General features: G+C 44.3%; 1 protein-coding gene across 1 annotated transcript; it reads left to right on the top strand.

Annotated features, from left to right (window-relative positions):
* Positions 1–8: 8 nt before the first annotated feature.
* LOC110497514 (succinate--CoA ligase [ADP/GDP-forming] subunit alpha, mitochondrial) lies at positions 9–27,405 on the top strand. The gene is made up of 9 exons (XM_021573653.2): positions 9–254; positions 3,404–3,504; positions 5,445–5,561; positions 5,695–5,907; positions 6,077–6,134; positions 6,987–7,070; positions 8,531–8,682; positions 18,203–18,391; positions 26,996–27,405. Exons 1-9 carry the CDS (start codon positions 221–223, stop codon positions 27,020–27,022), a joined length of 975 nt encoding a protein of 324 aa, XP_021429328.1. The 5' UTR covers positions 9–220; the 3' UTR covers positions 27,023–27,405.
* Positions 27,406–27,939: the final 534 nt, after the last annotated feature.

Genomic DNA, 27,939 nt, shown 5'->3' with positions numbered 1-27,939 from the left:
TGAATCTTCTGCCTGGAGAAATTTCCATCTCACTGGTTGTACTATTTTTGTCAGCGACTTAAATAATAGGTATAATAACAACATAGTGAAATTGGTATCTCGGTTAAAAAAGTTCAAAAACGTTTGCAGTACGTTTTATTAGTTGGGCATATTTGTAGTCAGCCCTTTGCCTTTTACGTGTAGGTCCGTAGCCTCCCGTGTCATTGGTGAATGACCGAAGATGTCGAATAGTAGGTTGTTTGCCCGGCTGCTCTGTAAGTACAACAACATATGTGTTCTCCTCAAGTCTTTAAACTGTTTAGGTTCTGCTAAATGAAGTGCTTCACGGAGCACGTTTTGGACGGAATTTGGGGTTTCTTGCTCACAGGGTAGCGATGGCAAGCAACGCAAGGGCCTCTATTACTGGCTAACTGTTTTAGCATGCTGATAGATAGCGCATCAATTTCCAGGCCACACAGTTTGAACTACTGAACTTTGACCGTGCTTGTCCTTTAGGCTTTATATTTAGCGTGTCAATTCTTTAAATGAGATTAGGGCATGTAGTTAACTATACTATAACGTAACTGTCATGTAACGTTAGCTGGGCACTTGGTAAGCTAATGCTACCTAACGTTACTCCCCCATTGTATTGTAACGTTACAAACAGTCAACGTTAGTAAAGCTTTCAATTTGTGATTTACAACGTTATCTCTTTATATGGAAGTAGCTACAGGCTATTGGTTGCTGTGTTGGGGGAAACTATAGTACTAGTACTCTGAAAAGAGTACCAAGAGTTAACCAAGCTACCAATTACTTGACTGAAAGAAGCATAGCTTTAGTGTACCTTCATTTAAGAAATGGTTTACTTTACTTAACTTAAAGTTACTTTGAAAAAGTAGTTCACTACATCCAAACTACTTCGTGGGAAAAAATGATCATATGAAATCTCAAATGTCAGACTACAAATTGTACGAACAGATCACTTTGGGATGATATGTTATCAGAGTGTGATTTAGCCTATTAAACACAAACGATGTTTTAAAGTGAGAATTAGGCAGGTCTGATGTAGTGATGCCGAAAAAGAAAGGAACCTTACTTAACCCATTTAATTAGATGTTCAGGAGGCTTATGGCTTGGGGGTAGAAGCTGTTTAGAAGTACTCTGAAAAGAGTTAACCAAGCTACCAGTTACTTCACTGAAAGAAGCATATCTTTAGTGTACCTTAATTTAAGAAATTGTTCACTTAACTAAAGTTACTTGGTATAGAGGTCCTGGATAACAGGAAGCTTGGTCCCAGTGATTTACTGGGCTGTACGCACTACCCTCTGTACTGTCATGCGGTCGGAGGCCGAGCAGTTGCCATACCAGGCAGTGATGCAACCCGTCAGGATGCTCTCAATGGTGCAGCTGTAGAACCTTTTGAGGATCTGAGGACCTATGCCAAATCTTTTCAGTCTCCTGAGGGGGAATAGGCTTTGTCGTGCCCTCTTCACGATTGTGTTGGTGTGCTTGGACCATGTTAGTTTGTTGGTGATGTGGACACAAAGGAACTTGAAGCTCTAAACCCGCTCCACTATAGCCCCGTGATGTTAATGGGGGCCTATTTGGCCGGCATTTTCCTGTAGTCCACGATCAGCTCCTTTGTCTTGCTCACATTGAGGGAGAGGTTGTTGTCCTGGCACCACACAGCCAGTCTGACCTCCTCCCTTATAGGCTGTCTCATCATTTTCAGTGATCAGGCCTACCACTGTTGTGTCGTCAGCAAACGTAATGATGGTGTTGGAGTTGTTTGGCCATGCAGTTGTGTGTGAACAGGGAGTACAGGAGGGGACTAAGCACACACCCCTGAGTGGCGCTAGTGTTGAGGATCAGCGTAGCAGATGTGTTGTTGCCTACCCTTACCACCTGGGGGCGGTCCAGGATCCAGTTGCAGAGCGAGGTGTTTAGTCCCAGGGTCCTTAGTTTAGTGATGAGCTTCGTGGGCACTATGGTGTTGAACACTGAGCTGTTGTCAATGAAAAGCATTCTCACATAGGTGTTCCTTTTGTCCAGGTGGGAAAGGGAAGTGTTGAGTGCAGTAGAAATTGCGTCATCTGTGGCTCTGTTGGGGCGGTATGCAATTTGGAGTGGGTCTGGGAGGATGCTGTTGATGTGAGCCATGACCAGCCTTCATGGCTACAGACGTGAGTGCTATAGGGCGGTGATCATTTAGGCAGGTTACTTGGGCACAGGGACTATGGTGGTCTGCTTGAAACTTGTAGGTATTACAGACTCGGTCAGGGAGAGGTTGAAAATGTCAGTGAAGACACTTGACAGTTGGTCCATGCATGCTTTGAGTACACGTCCTGGTAATCTGTCTGGCCCTGCGGCTTTGTGAATATTGACCTGTTTATAGGTCTTGCTCACATCGGCTACCGAGAGTGTTTCAACAGAGTTGTCCATCACAGCTGGTGCTCTCATGTATGCTTCAGTGTTGTTTGCCTCCGCGAGCATAAAAGGCATGTAGCTCGTCTAGTTGGCTCGCGTCACTGGGCCACTCGCAGCTGGGTTTCCCTTTGTAGTCCGTAACAGTTTTCAAGACCTGCCACATCCGATGAGTGTCAGAACCGGTGTAGTAGGATTCAATCTTAATCCTGTGTTGCCCTCTGTTCTAGCAAGCTTTCATGGCCAAAGAGCAGATATATATTTTTTTCTCAATTTTTCCAGAATCTCACACGTCTGTAGATTACACATTCATGGTAATTTGTTTCTTTCCCCTTATTTATAACCAGCCTTTTGTGAAATCATAATCTCACCATGACTGCCATACAGAACTGCACATACTAATGCCGTTCATAGGCTTCTCTTGGCGGGTTGGAGCGTTGGGCCAGTAACCAAAAGGTTGCTGGATCGAGTCACGGAGCTGACAAGATAAAACATATTTATTTCTGCCCCAGAGCAAGGTAGTTAACCCAGGTGCCGATGATGTCGATTAAGTCCCCCGCACCTCTCTGATTCAGGGGTTGGGTTAAATGCGGAGGACATGTTTCAGCTGAATGCATTCCGTTGTACAACTGACTAGGTGTCCCCCTTTCCCTTCCTTCCAATTTCAATCCTGAGGGAATAGGCACAATGGGTAGCAAAAAACTCGTTATCCAAGCGTAGTGGCCTACATAGTGTATGTGTGTTTTACTTCTAACAGTTGCTACTGTGTGCTGTAGGTTTTGGAACATAGCCGCTGGGCCTACCTTCAGGTCTGTTTTAATTGGATTTAAACTAATTAGAGGAACATCATGTGACAACAGCTCAGGCGACAACGCTGAACTACGTCTCCTAGATGGCAATCCTTCTCCCCTTTCCATCATGATGTGACTTTGACAAGTGTTTTTTGGAAATCTCACCTGTGTGTGGTCTCACTTTCCTCTCCTTCTGTCTCCATTTGCAGTGCAGCAAAATGGGGTAAGGAACTGTTATACTGCTTCAAGGAAGCACCTCTACATTGACAAAGACACCAAGGTCATTTGCCAAGGCTTCACAGGGAAGCAGGTGTGTATGCTACACAACACCCAGCCGACACTGGCTGCTTTCTGCATTCAACTGGGTTGTATTCATTACGGCACTCAAAGGAAATCTTAACTTATGCAACTGAAATGATTGAAAATGTGCGTTTCCTATAAGACAAGTCCAGGTAGTCCCTCCCTGTCTCAGTCTGCTTTCATCCGTTTGGTGCCGAATGAACACAACCCTGATTGGGTTATTGTTTCACTGTCAACAGACATTGTTGAAGATCTGCCTGTGCAGAGTCAAAACAGCTCAATAATCTTCCCAAAACATTAATTGATAAGAGGAGGAGGAGGAGCATGTAGGCATAGAGATTTAAAAATAACCAACTGTATCCACTAGCTAAGGATTTGAATTTGCGATGTTACATTGAGTTAAAAAAATATAAAAGTTTAAAAAAAAAATGATTAAGCAGCAAACAGTAGCTAGCTATCTGCAACTGAGCACCTTATCCACAGACAACGAGTGGTCGTTAAATGACCCCATAATCTCTTTCCACAATATCGCCTTGGATGAGGATGGAAGGTCTCTGTCAAAGTCGATAGAAGAGTATCGGTGTCATTGTCCAACAAGCGAACACCTCTCTCCACTTTCACCTTGTAGGTTAATAACGTCCCCCCTCCTCTCCAACAACTCTTCGACTTAATATAGTGTCATTAAATATAGTTCTTCTTAATGAACACTCATGCTAATTAGAAAGGGCTGAGCAATGACTCGTGTGTCGCTGCTGCTGCTGCACACCGACTTTCGTCTATGGTTTGCTTATCAAGCCATATACTTAAAATTCATTGTCCTTTCATTAGTGGATGATAGTTAGGACTGCCATCAACGGGGGGAAAGCGCAAAGTGAGCAGACAGTGCACGTTGCGTTTATAAATGAACAGAGGGAGTAAAAAAAGATGAGTCTGGAGAATGGAAGAAGTATTGAAATGAAAAGATATCTGCGTTGCGAGGGGAAAAAATTGCTGGCTCAGTCTTTCCTTTCTCTTTACTGCTGGTAATTATAGTTTTAACTTTAGGGTCATTGGTTTTGGACGTGTCGTAGTTGGCCTTCGTAGCCGCTTATCTATAGCGTTTCTTAACAGCCTCTGTAATTATTAACTGAGAAGGCTGATGGAACTTGGTAGGTTGAATATTCATAATGTTATTATTATTATTATTATTATTATTATATTACAACACATTATTGGACTCAATGCCCCTGAAAAAGTGAAGGTGGGACTGTGAGTGATTTATTTTTTATTGATGACCTCAAGAAATACAGAGACATGATGCCATTTGATTATGGTCATTTAGTGTGCCTGGGTTGGATTTAAACTGATTGAATGTGATGCCAACCTAAGCCCCTTTCACTTACAGGTGAATCCTAACTTACACTTAAGTTGAATTTTCACTTAGTATCCCATTGACCTAAATGCATGACTAAGTGACAGTTAGACACCGTAAAATACCATGTACCAAATCTCCTCTCCGAGACCCCCATTCACATAGTCATTGATTTACCTGCTGATGTACCTAGTCTTAATATGCTGGTGGTGTCTGTGTGCCCATCCATGTCAGCTTGATTCCTATGCCCCCTCCCTCTGCGGGCACCGGACACCATTCTGCCCAGTTGATTAATGGTGGATGGCAGGCCTGTTCTCCTCATTCCCCACTACCTGGCTTTAATGATATCTCAAGGTTGGCGGATGGCGCCGCCAGTGACTGGGACAATTCCCCTCTCCATCCATCACACACTGTCAGCTGCTCCCTCCCTACCCTTTCCCATTGGCTCTAATCCTTTGAACTGAAGGAACGTCACAATATTGCTTCCATCTTGCAGATCTGCAATCAAACATTGAAGCGGGCTAAGGTCAAGAGAAACGACTGGGTGGATTGGGACTTGCTGATTCTCTCTGACTCTTCCCCTTTCTCTCCCCCTCTAGGGGACGTTTCACAGTCAGCAGGCAATCGACTATGGCTCCCGGCTAGTCGGTGGCGTGTCCCCCGGCAAGGGGGGGAGGACACACCTTGGCGTGCCTGTCTTCAACTCTGTCAAGGAGGTTAAATGTGTTCCACTATTTGTGTTTCCCTAAAAGTGAACTGGTTCTGAACTAACTTGCCTGGTTAAGAAATTGTTAAATACATACATTGATGAATAGCAAGCCCTAAATTCACCATGTCCCACACCTCCAGGCGAGAGAGGGTACCGGGGCCGAGGCCACAGTGATCTACGTGCCCCCTCCATTCGCGGGTGCCGCCATCATGGAGGCCATCGACGCTGGCATGCCCCTGGTGGTGTGCATCACAGAGGGCATCCCCCAGCAGGACATGGTCAAGGTCAAACACAAGCTGTTGCGCCAGAGCACCACGCGCCTCATCGGCCCCAACTGCCCCGGCGTTATTAATGTAAGAATATACACATATACACACTGGTATGTAGTATACACACATACAAGCTGCTGCGCCAGGTTGCTACCTGCCTCATTGGCTGCAACTGCTTTAGAGTGGTCAACGTAAGAGGCTAGAACACACACGCACTCTCTTGGTGTTAACTTTGTGATTTCCTATTTTGCAGCCGGGAGAATGCAAGATCGGGATCATGCCGGGCCACATTCACAAGAAAGGGAGGATTGGTGAGACATTTTTGAATCATTGAATAAAATCTGCTTTTACTTGGCAGCTGTGTCATAATGTTGTTCTATGATGGAAAGTTAACAGTAAGTTAGAGATCCTACAATACTTGCTTCAGTCTCCAAAATTACATGCGTGCAGTTGAATTGTGAGAGGGAGAAAGGACCTCTGCCCATGTGGCTATCAACGATAGTTGCTCAGCGAGCGACCAAGCAGTTTATTTTCTTCACTGTCTCACGGCAGACCGTTTGATAAGTTGTCAGTGCTGCAGCCGTGTAGGCAGCAGAAATAGCCATAGCAAATGTTTCTCCAGGTGCATTGGAGGCTGGTGGGAGGTGCTATAGGAGGACGGGCTCATTGTAATGTCTGTCTGGAATGGAATAAATGGAACGGTGTCAAAACATATGGAAACCACATGCTTGACTCTGTTCCTTTTGTTCCATTCCAGTCATTACAATGAACCTGTCCTCCTATAGCTCCTCCCACCAACCTCCACTGGTGTAGTGACTGCTGGGGAGCTGCATCGCTGCACAGACATCCTACACCACTTGCTGCTCATTGCGAAGGCATACAGTGTCTGTGTCCCCAATGCTACCCTGTTCACAATAGTCCCTGGGGCTCCAGTCAAAAGTAGGGAAGATGGTGCAATTTGGGGTGCACCCATACAGTATGAATGCAGGTCCTTTCCAATACTTAAAAATGCATCCTTCCTCCTTACCTCTCAAGAAGAAGGAAGGATGCATGTTAAGAGAATTGGAACTTGTCCTCAGTCTCTCCTTATCTACTGACAGAAAAGGGAACTGTGTTGGCACCGGACACCAGTGTGAAATAAAGGTATTTTGTTTTTCTGTCAGGCATTGTCTCAAGATCGGGAACTCTCACATATGAAGCTGTTCACCAGACTTCACAAGTTGGCCTGGGACAGTCTCTCTGCATCGGTACGTTATGATATACACATACTGCAAATGTATAGACCAGGGATGAGCAACTTTGATGGGGGTGGGGGCCACTAAAACCTCTGAACTGATCATGAGGGGCCTCAGTGGTTCTGTGTACCCACCCATGCAGTCAAAGCCGGCCCTAGCCTTTTTGAGAGCCCTAAGGAAAATTTAAAACGACACAATTTCACTAACTAAAATTGTTTTCTCCCCTCTTGACGGCAGAGAGAAAAATCTGAAGTTTTAGAGTGATTTCATGCAATTCGACACTTTGCCATGGGGCGTGGATATTTTTCCGCGGGCCTACAAAAAGGGCCACCAGTTGCCCATCCCTGGTATAGACAAAATACAGTGCCTTCGGAAAGATTTCAGACCCCTTGACCTTTTCCATATTTTGTTACATTACAGCCTTATTCAAAAATGTATTAAATATATTTTTTCCCCCTCATCAATCTACACATAATCTACCATAATTACACATTTACATAAGAATTCAGACCCTTTGTTACAGTACCTTTGGCAGCAATTACAGCATTGAGTCTTCATGGGTGTGACTCTACAAACTTGGCACACCTGTATTTGGGGAGTTTCTCCCATTCTTCTCTGCAGATCCTCTCAAGCTCTGTCAGGTTGGATGGGGAGCGTTGCTATTTTCAGGTCTCTCCAGAGATTTTCGATTTTCAAGTCAGAGCTCTGGCTGGGCCACTCAAGGACATTCGGAGACTTGTCCCGAAGCAACTACTGCATTGTATTTGCTGTGTGCTTAGGGTTGTTGTCCTATTGGAAGGTGAACCTTCGCCCCAGTCTGAGGTCCTGACTCCAATACCTTGACTTTGTTGTCCGTAAACCATTTTTCCACATCTTTGGAAGTATGCTTTGGGTCGTTGTCCACCTGTTGTATTCGGCGCATGTGACTCATACAATTCGATTTATTATTTCTTGGATTGTGCATGTGTGCCATTCAGAGGGTGAATTGGTAAGACAATATTTTTAAGTGCCTTTGAACGGGTTGTGGTAGTAAGTGCCAGGCACACCGGTTTGTCAAGAACTGCAGCACTGCTGGGTTTTTTACGCTCAACAGTTTCTCGTGTACATCAAGAATGGCCCACCACCCAAAGGATAACCAGCCAACTTGACACAGCTGTGGGACGCATTGGAGTCAACATCGGCCAGCATCAGTGTGGAACACTTTCGACGCCTTGTAGAGTCCATGCCCCGATGAGTTGAGGCTGTTCTGAGGGCAAAAGGGGGTGCAAAACAATTTTAAGAAAGCGCTCCTAATCTTTTGCGCACTAAGTGTAGTTATTTTTAATGCAACCATAACACTTCCCAAGTCACATATAAAACCAATTCAACCTAAAAAATGATGAGTACATGGTACTCTATGCCTTCGGTCACGTCTGACATTCATCTTCTGGATATAAGCAGCGTAACAGTGATTTCTAATGGTTTTTGTTCAGGCATTGGCGGGGACCCCTTCAATGGGACAGACTTCATTGACTGCCTGGAGGTATTCCTGCAGGACCCTAAGACGGAGGGCATCATCTTGATCGGAGAGATCGGAGGCAACGCCGAGGAGAACGCTGCCAATTACCTCAAACAGCACAACTCTGTAAGAGGGGAGACCCACACATTAAACATGCTACCAGACTGTTAACACTTTGCCAATGGTCCACCAGTACTTTTGTGAATCATCCAGACCCTTTTTGAACGACGAGTGTAGTTCTGTCAGCTACTCCCTTTCATCTCTTTGATTCCGACGACCCCCTCGGGAAGTCCCACTCCGAGCCCCCATGTCCAAAACGTGTGCGTGGGTGGGTGGACATGTTTCACTATACTTGTGAGTACCAGAAGTGCTCACAAGAATGGTAAACTAACTAAAATACAGAGAAGTGAGGACATTTTGCCGGTCCTTAACTTGTAAAAAGGCAATTTTAAGGTTAGAATTAGGGTGTTAAGGAAAATAGGATTTTGAATGGGAGTCATTTTTTGGTCCCCAAAAGTACTCAAGTATAGTAAGACATACTGTGTGTGTTCTCGCCTGCTAATGGATCTTGGGATTCTGGATAGGCTGAGGGTGTGAGCTATAGTGCATGTTTTTATTTTTTTATTTGTTTTATTTCACCTTTATTGAACCAGGTAGGCAAGTTGAGAACAAGTTCTCATTTACAATTGCGACCTGGCCAAGATAAAGCAAAGCAGTTCGACACATACAACAACAGAGTTACACATGGAGTAAAACAAACATTGTCAATAATACAGTAGAAAATAAGTCTATATACAATGTGAGCAAATGAGGTGAGATAAGGGAGGTCAAGGCAAAAAAAAGGCCATGCTGGTGAAGTAAATACAATATAGCAAGTAAAACACAGGAATGGTAGAGTGGAAGAATGTGCAAGGTAGAGAGAAATAATTGGGTGCAAAGGAGCAAAATAAATAAATACAGTAGGTGGAGAGGTAGTTGTTTGGGCTAAATTATAGATGGGCTATGTACAGGTGCAGTAATATGTGAGCTGCTCTGACAGCTGGTGCTTAAAGCTAGTGAGGGAGATAAGTATTTCCAGTTTCAGAGATTTTTGTAGTTTGTTCCAGTCATTGGCAGCAGAGAACTGGCAGGAGAGGCGGCCAAAGGAATAATTGGTTTTGGGGGTGACCAGAGAGATATACCTGCTGGAGTGCATGCTACAGGTGGGTGCTGCTATGGTGACCAGCGAGTTGACATAATGGGGACTTTACCTAGCAGGGACTTGTAGATTAACCTGGAGCCAGTGGGTTTGGCGACGAATATGTAGCGAGGGTCAGCCAATGAGAGCATACAGGTCGCAGTGGTGGGTAGTATATGGGGCTTTGGTGACAAAACGGATGGCACTGTGATAGACTGCATCCAATTTATTGAGTAGGGTACTGGAGGCAATTTTGTAAACGACATTGCCGAAGTCGAGGATCGGTAGGATGGTCAATTTTATGAGGGTATGTTTGGCAGCATGAGTGAAGGATGCTTTGTTGCAAAATAGGAAGCCAATTCTAGATTTAACTTTGGATTGGAGATGTTTGATGTGAGTCTGGAAGGAGAGTTTACAGTCTAACCAGACACCTAGGTATTTGTAGTTGTCCACATATTCTAAGTCAGAACCGTCCAGAGTAGTGATGTTGGATGGGCGTGCAGGTGCTGGCAGTGATCAGTTGAAGCGCATGCATTTAGTTTTACTTGTATTTAAGAGCAATTGGAGGCCACGGAAGGAGAGTTGTATGGCATTGAAGCTCGTCTGGAGGGTTGTTAACACAGTATCCAAAGAAGGGCCAGAAGTATACAGAATGGTGTCGTCTGCGTAGAGGTGGATCAGAGACTCACCAGCAGTAAGAGCGACCTCATTGATGTATACAGAGAAGAGAGTCGGTCCAAGAATTGAACCCTGTGGCACCCCCATAGACTGCCAGAGGCCCGGACAACAGGCCCTCTGATTTGACACACTAAACTCTATCAGAGAAGTAGTTGGTGAACCAGACGAGGCAATAATTTGAGAAACCAAGGCTATCGAGTCTGCCGATGAGGATGTGGTGATTGACAGAGTCGAAAGCCTTGGCCAGGTCAATGAATGCGGCTGCACACTATTGTTTCTTATCGATGGCGGTTATGATATCGTTTAGGACCTTGAGCGTGGCCGAGGTGCACCCATGACCAGCTCTGAAACCAGATTGCATAGTGGAGAAGGTATGGTGGGATTCGAAATGGTCGGTTATCTGTTTGTTGACTTTGCTTTTGAAGACCTTAGAAAGGCAGGGTAGGATAGATATTTTGCAGTTTGGATCAAGAGTGTGTCCCCCTAGAAGAGGGGGATGACCGCAGCTGCTTTCCAATCTTTGGGAATCTCAGACGACACGAAAGAGAGGTTGAACAGGCTAGTAATAGGGGTGGCAACAATTTCGGCAGATCATTTTAGAAAGAAAGGGCCCAGATTGTCTAGCCCGGCTGAATTGTAGGGGTCCAGATTTTGCAGCTCTTTCGGAACATCAGCTGACTGGATTTGGGAGAAGGAGAAATGGGGAAGGCTTTGGCGAGTTGCTGTGGGGGGTGCAGTGCTGTTGACCGGGGTAGGAGGGGTAGCCAGGTGGAAAGCATGGCCAGCCGTAGAAAAATGCTTATTGAAATTCTCGATTGTCGTGGATTTATTGGTGGTGACAGTGTTTCCTATCTTCAGTGCAGTGGGCAGCTGGGAGGAGGTGTTCTTATTATCCATGGACTTTACAGTGTCCCAGAACTTTTTTGAGTTTGTGTTGCAGGAAGCAAGTTTCTGCTTGAAAAAGCTAGCCTTGGCTTTTCTAACTGCCTGTGTATATTGGATTCTAGCTTCCCTGAAAAGGAAGCTAGAAAAGGAAAATATCACAGGGGCTAATGCAGAACGCCATAGGATGTTTTTGTGTTGGTTAAGGGCAGTCATGTCAGGAGAGAACCAAGGGCTATATCTGTTCCTGGTTCTAAATTTCTTGAATGGGGCATGCTTATTTAAGATGGTGAGAAAGGTGTTTAAAAAAACAAACAAACAGGCATCCTCTACTGACGGGATGAGATCAATATCCTTCCAGGATACCCCGGCCAGGTTGTTTAGAAAGGCCTGCTCGCTGAAGTGTTTCAGGAAGCATTTGACAGTGCTGAGTGGAGGTCGTTTGACCGCTGACCCATTACGGATGCAGGCAATGAGGCAGTGATCACTGAGATCTTGGTTGAAAACAGCAGAGGTGTATTTTAGAGGGCAAGTTGGTTAGGGTGATATCTATGAGGGTGCCCGTGTTTACGGCTTTGGGGTGGTACCTGGTAGGTTCATTGATAATTTGTGTAAGATTGAGGGCATCAAGCTTAGATTGTAGGATGGCTGGGATGGTAAGCATGTTTCAGTTCACATATGGTGTCCAGAGCACAGCTGAGGGCAGAGGGTGGTCTATAGCAGGCGGCAACAGTGCGAGACTTGTTTTTAGAGAGGTGGATTTTTAAAAGTAGAAAAACAGAAAAAAAACAGAAAAAGTTCTGTCCTACTATCCAGGTCTGTACCCAAAATTCTTTGGGTACAGACCTGGATAGTAGGACAGAACTTTTTTATTTTTGCAGTAGATTGCAACACCGCCCCCTTTGGCCGTTCTATCTTGTCTGAAAATGTTGTAGTTAGGGATGAAGATTTCAGAATTTTTGGTGGTCTTCCTAAGCCAGGATTCAGACACTGCTAGAACATCTGGGTTGGCAGAGTGTGCTAAAGCAGTGAATAAAACAAACTTAGGGAGGAGGCTTCTAATGTTAACATGCATGAAACCAAGGCTATTACGGTTACAGAAGTCATCAAAAGAGAGCGCCTGGGGAATAGGAGTGGAGTGTTTACTTCCAGTTAGGAAGTTAACTGAATGTACTTCCAGTTAGGGTTCATGGTGCAGAACCTTTGATTGACACACTCGTTCCAGGCAGGTGTGGGAGAGACTGATCTTTGGAGCATGGATGGTGAATTATGCAAGGCTTGAAAAGTAGTTGTGCCTTTCAGCAACAGTTATTGCCAAGTGTGTGTTTTGCCCTCTAGATTTGTCAAGACACAGAATTTTGATTGAGAAAATACGTGTGTGTGTGTGTGTACACACACACACACACACAGAGGTTTGTCTGTCTGTCATGTGTTCAGCAGCTGAAAATTAATTTCATGTGCTTTCAGCTGCCCTAATGCATGTAAATCTCTCACCACTCTCTGTCTCGGGAGAACAACTCTTTGGCTGAGGCCAAAATAACACCATATTTCCTAATAGCGTACATCTTTTGACCAGAGCCCTTTGGGCCCATGTCAAAAGTAGTGCACTACATGGGGCTTAGGGTGCCATTTGGGACGCACACACTCTCTCTCCCTTCCTCATGTACAAACTGGCTCAACCAATCATCCAAAGTGTTGACAACCAGAGACCAATGGCTCGTGACACCAACATGCATGAAAAGCCCATTTTGAAAGCGGCGGGTAGTTCTCTGAAAGTCGAGTGTGTGTGTGTGTGCCGAGCATTGAACACCAGAGGCAGCAGTTTAACCAAAGCCTGAAATTGTTTTATCTGAGTTGCTGTTCTGTCAACGTTGAGAAACGGAAACACTAAATGCAAAGCCAGACCCAAAATTATGTTCCTCTCTTTAGTTTCACTCATAGAACAATTCCATGCTTCAGACATGTTATTAGGGTTGCAAAATGTCAGTAGCTTTCCCAAAATGTCCAGGTTTTTCAGAAAACTATAATGTTATAACTAACTGTAAGTTAACTATCTATTTGCCTAATATATTATATCTAGCTCAGGGCTCCATCTATGCATTTGGTTTGCTAGCTAATTGGCTAGATGGCAAGAGGAAGATTCTTGGTTACAGCGACAGTCAATCGTACATGAATAGTACAATACAATGACACTGTAGGGGATAGGTTGCCATTTGGGACTAGAAAAGTAGAATATAATATCACATTGGTATGCCCTTACCAGTAGCTAGACATTGGTATGCCCTTACCAGTAGCTAGACATTGGTATGCCCTTACCAGTAGCTAGACATTGGTATGCCCTTACCAGTAGCTAGACATTGGTATGCCATAGCTAGATATTTCAAAATGATCTCTTTCTCCACCGACTTATAGATCAGTCGGTGTAGCACTTGTGAGGCACAGCTGAGCATAAATTTAAAGAATGATATTTTCTTATTTTACTGCTGTCATGGTTCTTTTTAAGACAACTGGGGGGGGGGGGGGGGGGCGGTCAAGTCATGACGTCCGTGATTCTGAAAAGTCAGAATGCAGGCATCTTTCTAGAGCTCTGAGTTGGATGACTGTTCAAAACCATTTTGAAAGCACGGATGTCTGAGATTTCCGATTTCCCAGTTGTTTTGAACACAGTATTAGTCTCAGCTGAGGGAGGGAGAAATCAGCGGAGTGTCCTCCTCTCAAGGTCTCCGCTCTCTCCTTCCTTTCCTCCGGGTGAGACTAATCAGAGAGGGGACACCAGCTTCCACCTGATGGTGAAACTCAAGTCGCAATGCATCATCTGCCTCATGCACAAATTCATGTTGTTCCTATGACCAGAGAAAGTGAAAATATTCCTCTATTAAAACAGACGAGATGAGCTGCTAATAAAAATGTAGGGCTATTGATAGACTTGGCTACTCATTCATTGCAGCGCGAGTGGAAGTAGGGAGAAGTGCGTTTTATGTTTTGTAATGGTATTGAATAGAGTTAAAAATAGGAACACTTTGCCTACCCGATGCATAAGGCTTCTGAATGAAGTGCACCTACAACCAACAGCGCAAGAAATAATTTCGCAGAGCTAAAATTAGTGCACACTTTATAGGTCATTAGCCTACATAGAAAAACTACTCCTCTAACTCTGTGTGCTGCTTGCCAACCTGGTCTGTTTTAGTATACTGAATAAAAATATAAAGTCAACATGTTAAGTTTTGGTCCCATGTTTCATGAGCTGATTTCTTTATTTTTTTGCACACATTTGTTTACATCCCTGTTGGTGAGTGCTTATCCTTTCCCAGGATAATCCATCCACCTGACAGGTGTGGCATATCAAGACTCTTATTAAATAGAATGATTATTACACAGGTGCACCTTGTGCTAGCGACAATAAAAGGCCACTCTAAAATGTTTTGTTTTGTCAAACAACACAATGTTGTAAGAAGTTTTTTTTAACCTCTTTTTCTCTCCAATTTCGTGATATCCAATTGGTAGTTAGTCTTGTTCCATCGCTGTAACTCCCGTGCGGACTTGGGAGAGGCGACGGTCAAGAGCCATGTGTCCTCAAACACGACCCTGCCAAGCCGCACTCCTTCTTGACACACTGCTCGCTTAACACAGAAGCCAGCCTCACCAATGTGTCGGAGGAAACACCGTACACCTGGTGACCGTGTCAGCATGCATTGCCCCCGGTCCGCCACAGTATTCACTAGTGTGCGATGGGACAAGGACATCCCTGCCTGCCAAACCCACACCTAACCCGGACGACGGTGGGCCAATTGTGCGTCGTCTCCCGGTCTCGGCCGGCTGCAACACAGCCCGGGAGTCAGATGTCTCAATTTTTGATGGAGTGTGCAGACTGCACGAATGTTGGCATGCTGACTGCACGAATGTCCACCATAGCTGTTGCCAGAGAATTGAATGTTAATTTTTCTACCATAAGCTGCCTCCAATGTTGTTTTAGAGAATTTGGCAGTACGTCCAACCGGCCACACAACCGCAGACCACGTGGAACCACTCCAGACCTCCACATCCGGCTTCTTCACCTGCAGGATCGTCTGAGACCGGACAGCTGATGGGTTTGAACAACCAAAGAATGTCTGCACAAACTGCTGGAGATGAATCCCGTTTTCAACTGTACTGGGAAAATGGTGTCGTGTGGGCAAGCGGTTTGCTGATGTCAACGTTGTGAACAGAGTGCACCATGGTGGGGTTATGGTATGGGCAGGCATAAACTACGGGTAACGAACACAATTGCATTTTGATGGTAATTTGAATGCACAGAGATACCGTGATGAGATCCTGAGGCCCATTGTTGTGCCATTCATCTGCCGCCATCACCTCATGTTTCAGCATAATGCACAGCCCCATGTCACAAGGATCAATTTCTGGTAGCTGAAAATTTCCCATTTCTTCCATGGCCTGCATACTCACTAGACATGTTACCCGTTGAGCACGTTTGGGATGCTCTGGATCGACGTGTAACAGCCTGATCAACTCTATGCAAAGGAAATGTGTTGCACTGCATGAGGCATCTGTGACCAACCGATGCAGATCTGTTTTCCCAGTCATGTGAAATCCATAGATTATGGCCTAATTAATTTCAATTTCCTTATATATGAACTGTAACTCTGTAAAATCTGGAATTGTTGTTTGTTGCGTTTTTATATTTTTGTTCAGTGTAAGTCACCTTTTCAGAAGGTCTTAAGCGCTTTTCTTTTTGAGACTTCTACGTCTAAATCCCACCTAGTATTCTTCAGCCTCCATGCATTTGTAAAACTAAAGAGCTACCTAAGACGGAACACCTTTGGGCCCATGCTTTCCAACGAGAGAGTATTTGGCAGCTAACCCACGTGAACACTAAATGTATCCTTTTTCCTGTCATCCTCGACTCTTAGCCACTGCTCGCTCTCTCTCTCTCCTAGGTGCTTTACGCACAATGCAAAGCCCAAGCACAATGCATTCACTAACACACACCGATTGTCGTCTAGGAGGGCAGGTGAGTGATTTTTAGAAAGCGGTGGGGCGTGTGTAGCGCACTCCATTCACATCTAGTGTGCGAATAGGGGGCCTCATCAATTTGTAATTGTCTGTTTGTCGTCTTAATCTGACAAGATTGAGGCTCTACCCCCGAGCATACAGCAAGGCCCATTTTGAAACAACCCCTGCCTCCCCACCCCTACTCCTGTGGTGGAACAAACTGAAGAAGAGGTAGGGAAACGACCTACTCCTTCTCTTTAGTTCCATTATTAAAGTAACTTTCAAATGCTATTTCGACTTCTCTTATTATGCTCCGACTTCTCTGAGGGAAGATGAAGATTAATTGACTAATTACAGCCTAACTTGTTCAGGTAGGTTTTAAAAGTTGATTCACACAGGGGGTGGTTTGTTTGTCAAAGCTGTGAATTCATTAGGATGGGACAAGCGAGAGCCTGAACTGGAATTTTTAAGGGCCTAGCTAGAAGAACAGCATTGGGCCTGCATTCATAAAGTGTCTGAGTAAGTAGGAGTGCTGATTCAGGATCAGTTTTGCCTTGTTGACCATAATTAATAAGATTGTATGGACAGGGATGCTTTGTGAATAGAGATTCTAAAACAGACGTGGCCACCCCTCCTCCTGGAAAGCTACTGGGTGTTCAGGCTTTTGCTACAGCCGTACTTCAGCTAGTCAAGGTCTTGAAAAGCAGCTAAGTAGTAGAATCAGGTGTGGAACAAAAGCCTGCAGGAAGGTCAGTCTTTAGGAAAAGGCATGGCCACCCTCGTTCTGACCCATTTAGAGGAAAAAATGTTGGGCCACCTTACAAGAGGAAACATTCACCTCGATTAGTATACTCCCGGTACCTTTTTTTCCCCCCTTGATTGCAGTCATATTCCCCCGTTTAGTGAACAGTTTGCTTTCAGAGCCATCTCTTGTTAATACTGTACATTGTTAGTCAGGTTTTTAAAACCATTTTTTTTTACAAATTCATTTTCTTGGCCCGAGAGACGAGCGGATTGGCTGCTCCGCTTAAACAATTATGCAGTGTCTTCAAGCATGTTGAAATGAATAGCGGTCGTCGGGCAGTGGTCTTGCTGTACATGCCTGCCAGTTTCAGTAGGGTTCCATTTAGAAAGCATGCGCTGACATGGTAGCAGGGAAGTAAAGACTTAAGCAGGAGGGCCAGTTTGTTCTACACGCAGTGTTAACTCTCATCTGAAGGAGAGGGTATGAGGGAGAGAAAGATGGAAGGAGAGCCTTATCACAAGGCAAGTACCTGAGGAGTGTCTGAAGAGAGGCCTGGCTTGTGTTCATTTGGCAAAAAAAATACTGAAATGGGTGGCTACTACAGTACCTGGTCGAATAGGAAACGCACATTTTCGCTACCCAATTCGAAAAGTTTTCCTAAGCATGCCCTAATGAGCAAGCTTGTCTTTCATCTCCTATACGATGTTATTCCTGAGTGTGAAATATTAGCTCGCTCTCCCCTCCCGCCAAGCGCTGGAAGACTATCTCAACTGTTGAATTTAGCCTCCATCAGGACGAGCTGAGCGGACAGGGCCAGAGCTAATCAGTGTCCGCGTGACTAATAACCTGCTTCTGCGAGAATGAGATCATGTGAAATGGCAGGGAGGGGTGTGGAGGGTGTGTATCTGCCCATGCAATTAAATGGTCTCATTGACTCTTTCTCACACATCTGGACAGAGCACGTAATAGAGTATTGGCATGAATGTGAATATAACATTTACTGTACTTTTATTTTAATAATAAAATAAGATTGTTCTAGGAATACCTATTTGAGGGTCTGTTAATAGGAAGTCAATGTCTTTTGTTTTGGAATGTCTATTCTGTTATTTGTCTGAGAACACAAGTATGACTGAGGCTGTCTCCTTCTCAACCCCCCCCCCCCCCCCCCCCCCCAGGGAACAAATGCCAAGCCCGTGGTGTCTTTCATCGCCGGGCTCACTGCCCCGCCGGGCCGTAGGATGGGTCACGCTGGTGCCATCATCGCAGGGGGCAAGGGTGGAGCCAAAGAGAAGATTGCCGCCCTACAGCAGGCGGGCGTTGTGGTCAGCATGTCCCCGGCTCAACTGGGCAGCACCATGTTCAAGGTGAGACTAGAGAGATGTATTAAAGAGCTAATCTATCTTTACCATGACTCGAGCCCTCTAGCCAACTCTATGGGTGAGACCCGTAGCGATAGATAAATGTCATTCAGTGGCGCGACAGACTACCATTCTCCCATAGCTGGGGGAGGACGGCAAAAGGGTTACTTTGGTCGCTTTAGTCCCACATCCCAACTTTTCCTCTTCCCTCAAATATACTAAAAACAATCTCGACTAGGGTTGCAAAGAATTTCTGGAAATTCTTCATGAAATATTCCATGGGACGTTAAGCCTGGGAATTTGGGGGATTTTGCTTAAATTCATCAAAAACGTTAGCTTATAACAACGTTTTAATTGTGTGATACAAAAGGCAGTTATGGGTCTTGTGGCATATTTTGTTTACTGTCCCCAAGTCAATGGAATTCCAAACATCTGCATGCACAGTGCATTTTTTCATCACATGTGCAGTGCATCATATGTACAGCTGATTCTCAAGATCTTGCACACTAATGAGATGCTATTGAGCCCACACCACGACATTGTCTGAGCCAAGGACTACATGTTTTCTGGTAAGTTTTGATTACAATACTGGGTGGGGTGAATATATTTTATATGACATTATTTTTTTGTTAACTAGTAAATAGTAGCCTACACAAGTGTTTAAATAATTTCTAACTTGTTAACAGTTTTTGCTACCAAGTGGGTTTTATTTAGCTTGAGCCTGCTAACTGAGTGTTAATTCACTTGTTTCCATACATGTTTCATTTCTAAACAACTCCTTTGTAAGATAGATAGTTAAGCAGATAGATAAAACATTTATCTGTACATGGAATTGTATTTATTTTTACTCCGTTTTTTCTTTTTTTTCTTTAAAGGAAAATGCAACGGGCACTATCTGATGTGTGGAGACATTTCACTGCAGCTAATGTAGATGTGAAGAATGCAACAAAGATACAGAGTCTGTCCAAGTGCATCAAGTTCCCTCAGCGTTCACAACAAGCAACCTCTGACAAAAGTCCCTCTACATCCATTCGAGGTGAAAATGATGAATCAGACACCTTATCAATAGCAACAGCTTATTGTCCTCCTGGAGTCAGAAGTTTTTATTTGACTCATTGGAGGAACATAGTCAGAGAAATGCTGATGAATGTCTTACACGAGCTGTGTATGCAACTGGTTCACCTCTGATGCTCACAGGCAATGTGTATGGGAAGAGATTTTTTAATCTTCTTTGCCCAGCATACACCCCTCCAACCAGAGACATGCTTTATCTACTCATTTGCTGGAGTTCAACAGAGTTCAAGTGAAGGTCAAGCAATTCATAGAGAAAGCAGACTGTATTGCAATCATCTCTGATGGGTGGTCGAATGTCCGTGGGTAAGGAATAATTAACCACATCTCCACCCCTCAACCAGTATTCTACAAGAGCACAGACACAAGGGACAACAGACACACCGGTCTCTACATTGCCAATGAGCTGAAGGCAGTCATCAATGACATTGGACCACAGAATGTATTTGCACTGGTGACAGACAATGCTGTGAACATGAAGGCTGCTCGGTCTAAAGTGTGGGGGTCCTACCCTCACATCACACCCATTTGCTGATCTGCTCATTATTTGAATCTGCTCCTCAAGGACATCATGGCACTGAAAACAATGGATACACTCTACAAGAGAGCCAATGAAATGGTTAGGTTTGTAAAGGGTCATCAAGATTTATAGCAGCAATCTACCTCACCAAGCAAAGTGAGAAGAATAAGAGCACCGCATTGAAGCTGCCCAGCAACACACGTTGAGGTGGTGGTGTCATCATGTTTGTCAATCTCCTGGAGGGCAAGGCAGGGTAGCCTAGTGCTTAGAGCGTTGGACTAGTAACCGGAAGGCTGCAAGTTCAAATCCCCGAGCTGACAAGGTACAACTCTGTCGTTCTGCCCCTGAACAGGCAGTTAACCCACTGTTCCTAGGCCGTCATTGAAAATAAGAATTTGTTCTTAACTGACTTGCCTAGTTAAATAAAGGTAAAATAAAAATCTCTCCAAGAAATGGCCATATCACAGTCTGCCAATATGGACAGCCCCATCAAGAGGATCCTCCTGGATGATGTATTTTGGGAGAGAGCGGAAAGCAGCCTGAAACCTATATCAGTAGCCATTGCATGGATTGAGGGAGACAATGCCATCCTATCTGATGTTCAGACTCTGCTTGCAGATGGAAGAGAAGAAATCCATACTGCCCACTTCACTGTTGCTACAAGCAGAGGAAACTGCAGTTCTGAAATACATACGTGAATATTTCTGCCTGAAGCCCATACACTTCGCAGCGTACATATTGGACCCCAAGTATGCTGGCAAGAGCATCCTGTCTGGAGCAGAGATCAACAAGGCCACTACCGTGTCTCGCCACCTTGGCCTGGATGAGGGCAAGGTTCTTGGCAGTCTGGCGAAGTACGCTTCCAAGCAAGGTCTTTGGGATGGAGGTTTAATAATATCTCATCAGTCACCTGGTGGAAGGGACTTAATGGTTCTGAGGCTCTCTCAGCCGCCTCAGAGCGCAACTGGTCCTTGTTTGGGAACACACACAACAAAGCACGCAACAGGCTGACCAATACAATGGTTGAAAAATTGGTGGCCATCCAGGAAAATTTGAGGCTTTTTGAGCCTGACAATGAGCCATCTTCCACAAGGTTGGAAAGTGACAGTGAAGATGAGGCCTCAGTCTGATGTTCAGAGGAGGTCCAGGGAGAAGACACGGAAGCCCGAGAGGAAGACAACCAAAGCTTTAGTTTCTAGACTCATTTTAGAGATGTATGTTCAAAACATTTTTGGGAGATGTGATGGATCATTGGGGATCATTCAATATTTATTTAGTTAGTTTCCTGAACTCATTTAATTAAAGTTCAATTCATAACTAAAATATTTTTTATTTCAATTGTTTTAATCATTTGCAATGATGTCTACTCATGATAAGGTAAAAGGTCTCCATGTGATATGGTGTGTGCATATACACTGCTCAAAAAAATAAAGGGAACACTAAAATAACACATCCTAGATCTGAATGAATTAAATATTCTTATTAAATACTTTTTTCTTTACATAGTTGAATGTGCTGACAACAAAATCACACAAATTATCAATGGAAATCAAATGTATCAACTCATGGAGGTCTGGATTTGAAGTCACACTCAAAATTAAAGTGGAAAACCACACTACAGGCTGATCCAACTTTGATGTAATGTCCTTAAAACAAGTCTAAATGAGGCTCAGTAGTGTGTGTGGCCTCCCTGCCTGTATGACCTCCCTACAACGCCTGGGCATGCTCCTGATGAGGTGGCGGATCGTCTCCTGAGGGATCTTCTCCCAGACCTGGACTAAAGCATCCGTCAACTCCTTGACAGTCTGTAGTGCAACGTGGCGTTGGTGGATGAAGCGAGACATGATGTCCCAGATGTGCTCAATTGGATTCAGGTCTGGGGAACGGGCGGGCCAGTCCATAGCATCAATGCCTTCCTCTTACAGGAACTGCTGACACACTCCAGCCACATGAGGTCTAGCATTGTCTTGCATTAGGTGAAACCCAGGGCCAACCGCACATGCATATGGTCTCACAAGGGGTCTGAGGATCTCATCTCGGTACCTAATGGCAGTCCGGCACATGGAGGGCTGTGCGGCCCCCCAAAGAAATGCCACCCCACACCATGACTGACCCACCGCCAAACCGGTCATGCTGGAGGATGTTGCAGGTAGCAGAATGTTCTCCACGGCATCTCCAGACTCGGTCATGTCTGTCACATGTGCTCAGTGTGAACCTGCTTTCATCTGTGAAGAGCACAAGGCGCCAGTGGCGAATTTGCCAATCTTGGTGTTCTCTGGCAAATGCCAAACGTCCTGCACTGTGTTGGGCTGTAAGCACAACCCCCACCTGTTGATGTCGGGCCCTCATACAACCCTCATGGAGTCTGTTTCTGACCGTTTGAGCAGACACATGCACATTTGTGGCCTGCTGGAGGTCATTTTGCAGGGCTCTGGCAGTGCTCCTCCTGCTCCTCCTTGCACAAAGGCGGAGGTAGCGGTCCTGCTGCTGGGTTGTTGGCCTCCTCCACGTCTCCTGATGTACTGGCCTGTCTCCTGGTAGCGCCTCCATGCTCTGGACACTACGCTGACACACAGCAAACCTTCTTGCCACAGCTCGCATTGATGTGCCATCCTGGATGAGCTGCACTACCGGAGCCACTTGTGTGGGTTGTAGACTCCGTCTCATGCTACCACTAGAGTGAAAGCACCGCCAACATTCAAAAGTGACCAAAACATCAGCCAGGAAAAATTGGAACTGAGAAGTGGTCACCACCTGCAGAACCACTCCTTTATTGGGGGTGTCTTGCTAATTGCCTATAATTTCCACTTGTTGTCTATTCCATTTGCATAACAGCATGTGAAATGTATTGTCAATCAGTGTTGCTTCCTAAGTGGACAGTTTTGATTTCACAGAAGTGTGATTGACTTGGAGTTACATTGTGTTGTTTAAGTGTTCCCTTTATTTTTTTTGAGCAGTGAATATCAAATGCAAAAAAATCTACATTTAAATGGTATTAAAGTTAATTTGCATATATTCCATGTTAATTCCTACAAAGTCTCCTCTGAATATTCCCCAAAATGTGCAACCCTAATCTCGACATAGAAAAGTAGAAAAAAAAACAATGAACTTACAGTAACCGTTATGTTGTTTTCAGTCTTTGGGTTCGTTAACAAGTAAGGTTGTGGGACTTGTGGATTGAACTTTTTTAATATGTAATAAACAAAAGGCAACGGTGAGGGGGAATTAATAACCATGGCTGTTGATGCCGGGGCGGGCAACTCTGCTACGCTGCTGCTGCCTATATTTCAATTTATCACCGGAGGAAGCCGGTTTTAACAAGACGTATAAAAAGTTCAAGCTTGTATTACACCCATTCATCTTATTCTTTCATTACGAGCGAGCGCAGGGTGGCAAACCCAAACACCCAGTTATTGATTTGCGCGGCGGTGGCACTGTTTTCGTTTTAATTCATAATCATTGCTCGTAATGTTGAACTATTTCCCGGCCTGTTAATTTCCCAGCCATTTTGTGTTCATACATCTCTGTTAATCTCATTGGCGCTGCTGTAATCGGTGTAATAATACACACGACACAACAGAGCAAACAAACAAAGTAGTGCCCGATGGGGGTAATTAATTTGGTTTGGTTTAACATGCTCAGCTCTCAGTACAGTACAAGGCCCAACTCTCGAGTGTTTTTTGTTTGTGCTTGTCGGTGAAGTTCTCCTTGTGTCCACACCTAGATTCAAGTATTTGTTTTCTTTCAAATACTGTAAATGCTCTAGATTAAACTTGCATGTCACCGATAGAATAGTCCCAAATGTGCAAACTCCACCCACCTAGCATTCAAGGCAGACTGTGTCAAGCCCACATAAACCTCCAGTCACCGATGTGTGCTGCTTGCTCCGTTTTTCACTCTTTCTCATGGCCTCCCTTGACAAAATGTCCCTGTTGCACACCAGCACTCTTCATCACTCCCTCTCTCCTTCCTCCTGCCCTCATCTCTCCATCTTGCTCCACCTCTCCCCTTCTTTCGGTATTGAGCACATTTGACACACACAAGGACGATCGCATCTCTTTCTCTCTCCTGTTCCTCTTACTCTACATCTTTCGTTTACAGGCTGTATCACAACCGGCTGTGATTGGCAGTCCCATAGGGTGGCGCACAATTGGCCCAGCGTCATATTGTAAATAAGAATTTGTTCTTAACTGACTTGCCTCGTTAAATAAAGGATCAATACAAAAATTAAAAATAAAGTTGTTTCTCCTCTGCTTAAATACATATTTCAAGCAAGCACTATTTCTCCTTCTCTGTCCTTGCCCTCCTTCAAATCAAATTGTCACATGCTTCGTAAACAACCAGTGTAGACGAACATTGAAACGCTTACTTACAGGTCCTTCCCAACCATGCATTTATTTATATATATATAATAGAAAAATCTAATAGAAAAATAATAACGAGGAATAAATACAGAATGAGTAACGATTGCTTGGCTATATACACGGGGTACCAAGTTGAGGAATGAGGCCATTGAGGTAGATACAGTGGGGCAAAAAAGTATTTAGTCAGCCACCAATTGTGCAAGTTCTCCCACTTAAAAAGATAAGAGGCCTGTAATGTTCATCATAGGTACACTTCAACGATGACAGACAAAATGAGAAAAAAAAATCCAGAAAATCACACTGTAGGATTTTTAATGAATTTATTTGCAAATTATGGTAGAAAATAAGTATTTACCTGTGTTAATTACCTGTATTAATTACCAGTATTAATGGCACCTGTTTGAACTTGTTATCAGTATAAAAGACACCTGTCCACAACCTCAAACAGTCACACTCCAAACTCCACTATGGCCAAGACCAAAGAGCTGTCAAAGGACACCAGAAACAAAATTGTAGACCTGCACTAGGCTGGGAAGACTGAATCTGCAATAGGTAAGCAGCTTGGTTTAAAGAAATCAACTGTGGGAACAATTATTAGGAAATGGAAGACATACAAGACCAATGATAATCTCCCTCGATCTGGGGCTCCATGTAAGCTCTCACCCCGTGGGGTCAAAATGATCACAAGAACAGTGAACAAAAATCCCAGAACCACACGGGGGGACGTAGTGAATGACCTGCAGAGAGCTGGGACCAAAGTAACAAAGCCTACCATCAGCAAGGGCATTGAAGATGAAACGTGGCTGGGTCTTTCAGCATGACAATGATCCCAAACACACCGCCCGGACAACGAAGGAGTGGCTTCGTAAGAAGCATTTCAAGGTCCTGGAGTGGCCTAGCCAGTCTCCAGATCTCAACCCCATCTTTGGAGGGAGTTGAAAGTCCGTGTTGCCCAGCAGCAGCCCCAAAACATCACTGCTCTAGAGGAGATCTGCATGGAGGAATGGGCCAAAATACCAGCAACGGTGTGTGAAAACCTTGTGAAGACTTACAGAAAACGTTTGACCTCTGTCATTGCCAACAAAGGGTATATAACAAAGTATTGAGAAACTTTTGTTATTGACCAAATACTTATATTCCACCATAATTTGCAAATAAATTCATAAAAAATCCTACAATGTGATTTTCTGGATTTTTTTTTTTTTTTTTTTCATTTTGTCTGTCATAGTTGAATTGTACCTATGATGAAAATTACATGCCTCATCTTTTTAAGTGGGACAACTTGCACAATTGGTGGCTGACTAAATACTTTTTTGCCCCACTGTATGTACATATAGGTAGGGATGAATTGACTAGGCAACAGGATAGGTAATAAACAATAGCAGCGTATGTGATGAGTCAAAAGCATTTAGTGCAAAAAGGGTCAATACTGGTAGTCCGGGTAGCTATTGGTAAACTATTTAGTAGTCTTATGGCTTAGGGGTAGAAGCTGGTCAGGGTCCTATTAGTTCCAGACCTGGCGCATCGGTACTGCTTGCCGTGCGGTAGCAGAGAGAATAGTCTCGATCATTCTCCCTCTGGACTATGAGTGGACCTTGTGCAACCTTCCACCCTTCTCCCTCCTTCCATCCATCAGAGTGCCTGAAGCCTCGTGGCCACCATGTCAGCTCTCCCGTCAGGAGCCCTAACACAGCCCCGCTCATCCCCCGGTCTCTTTCTCCTTCCCCCTCTTCTCTCTCTCTCTTTCACAGAAAGTCAAGGGCCCGGCCTTGATCGGCGCGTACAGATACACTTAATCCGCCCCGCGTGAGACTGAAGGGCGTCTTCCCTTAACACTCCTGAGTGTTACATTAGATAACACACGCACAGCCCGCCAAGTTGCTCTAGCACTCTGTCAAAGTTGAGGCGTTGAGCCGAAGTAGACATTTTCAACCACTTGGTGGCAGTAGACATTCAGGTATTTTGGAAGTAAGGAATTTTCCAATGGGCAACATCATGCATGTGTGTTGCAGTCCTGATAAATGACATTTGCATAAAGGAAGCTTTTTCCTCTGGTGTGGGGGAATTCTAGGATGGGAAGGAGAGTGTTTGTTTTATCGTCCTTCCTCTGCTGATATTTAATGAACGGCGACATCCCGTCCGTAATGTTCTCCGTCCTTTTGGTTATGTGCTTTTACGTCTTATTATTTTCACTGTCGTATAATATGACTATGGATCTTGATGCTTTGGTGTGAATATACGTGTTTTCTGTGTATGGACTACTCCACACTGAACATGAGCCTTGCATAGCCTTATTCGGTTTGTAAGGTATTTATCTTTGCATCAAATAACGATTTTGAATGTTATTTGTCTAGATCTCCTTCATTAATCCCTGATGAGAGAGAGAAATTGTCTACATCCCAAATGGCACCCATAGTGCCCAACTTTTGGCCCGAGTCCTATGTAGGGAATGGGGGTGCCATTTGGGACAAAGTTATTCCTTCCCCCACCTCCCCAGTAAGAAAGTGCCTTGTCAGGGTCTACTAGCACCCCCTCCAATCCCCCACCCCGTTGTAGCTTCCAGATGTAAACAAACTGTGAATCCACATGAATAAATAATTATTTCCTCTCCTTCCCTGTTTCCCTCTCCTGTTTGTTCTGTCCCTCTCTCCGCAGGAGTTTGAGAAGAGGAAGATGTTGTAAACGGGGAAAGGCACCCCCCCCCCCCCCATCTTCCCGACCGAAGCCCCTACTAATATACACACTCACTACGCAGTGTTTTTAAGATGTTTTTGATTTAAGCTATGAATTCATACCATTACACAAAGAGTGTAAATATATCAGTATATCTTGATGTCTTTTAAATATGTGATACCTTGTCTTTTAGAGGACAGTTATTGTCATCTGTTATGGTAGCTTCTGATGTGTTTAGTTTGACAACAGAGGAGGAATGCCAAGGTAAACGAGGTGATCTGGTTCCTGTGTTGTCTTTCTACTACTACACTCTCCTACTGTAACCAAGTATTCCATCAAAATGTCTGTTCTCACTGGCTATACACCTGAATAAGAAAATATCTCGAACACGGTTTTGGTTGTGGGCTCATTTTTATGTTTGTCTCGCTCTCTTTTGCACACACACACAGGTTAGCATGACGGTGTTGAAGCGTTATCACACTGTGGTATTATTGGGTGCATATGACGTGTGGTTCTGCTAAGTTTTACAGTGTAATAGCATTAAAAACAATACCTGTTTGAAAATGGTATGTAATACTAGACTTTATTTGGAAGATGTTTTTCTTTTCTTCCAATTTTAAAAGGTCGCCACTGAACTAAATTCATCCAATCACACTCCCCCGTCATGCAGTGTCACTCCCTGGCGAGGCCAGTTAGGAGGCAGGATATACAATCCAGGGATTTGATTTGCTATAATCGAGCTAACATGTCACCCATTAAGGGATTTGCATGTGCACACATTTTCTCTTCGCCTCATTGGAAGAGGTGGTGTGTAGGAGGCCTTTTATTGGTCCTACAGTATAATTGCATTGCTTCATTACATAATGACAAATGTAAAAACTGTATATCAGACATGCTAATTCCTTCTCAATTCACACTTCATAACT

Source organism: Oncorhynchus mykiss, chromosome 19 (genome assembly GCF_013265735.2).
Source record: "Oncorhynchus mykiss isolate Arlee chromosome 19, USDA_OmykA_1.1, whole genome shotgun sequence".
NCBI classification, from domain to species: Eukaryota; Metazoa; Chordata; class Actinopteri; order Salmoniformes; family Salmonidae; genus Oncorhynchus; species Oncorhynchus mykiss.
This window is presented reverse-complemented; position numbering and strand designations above follow the sequence as displayed.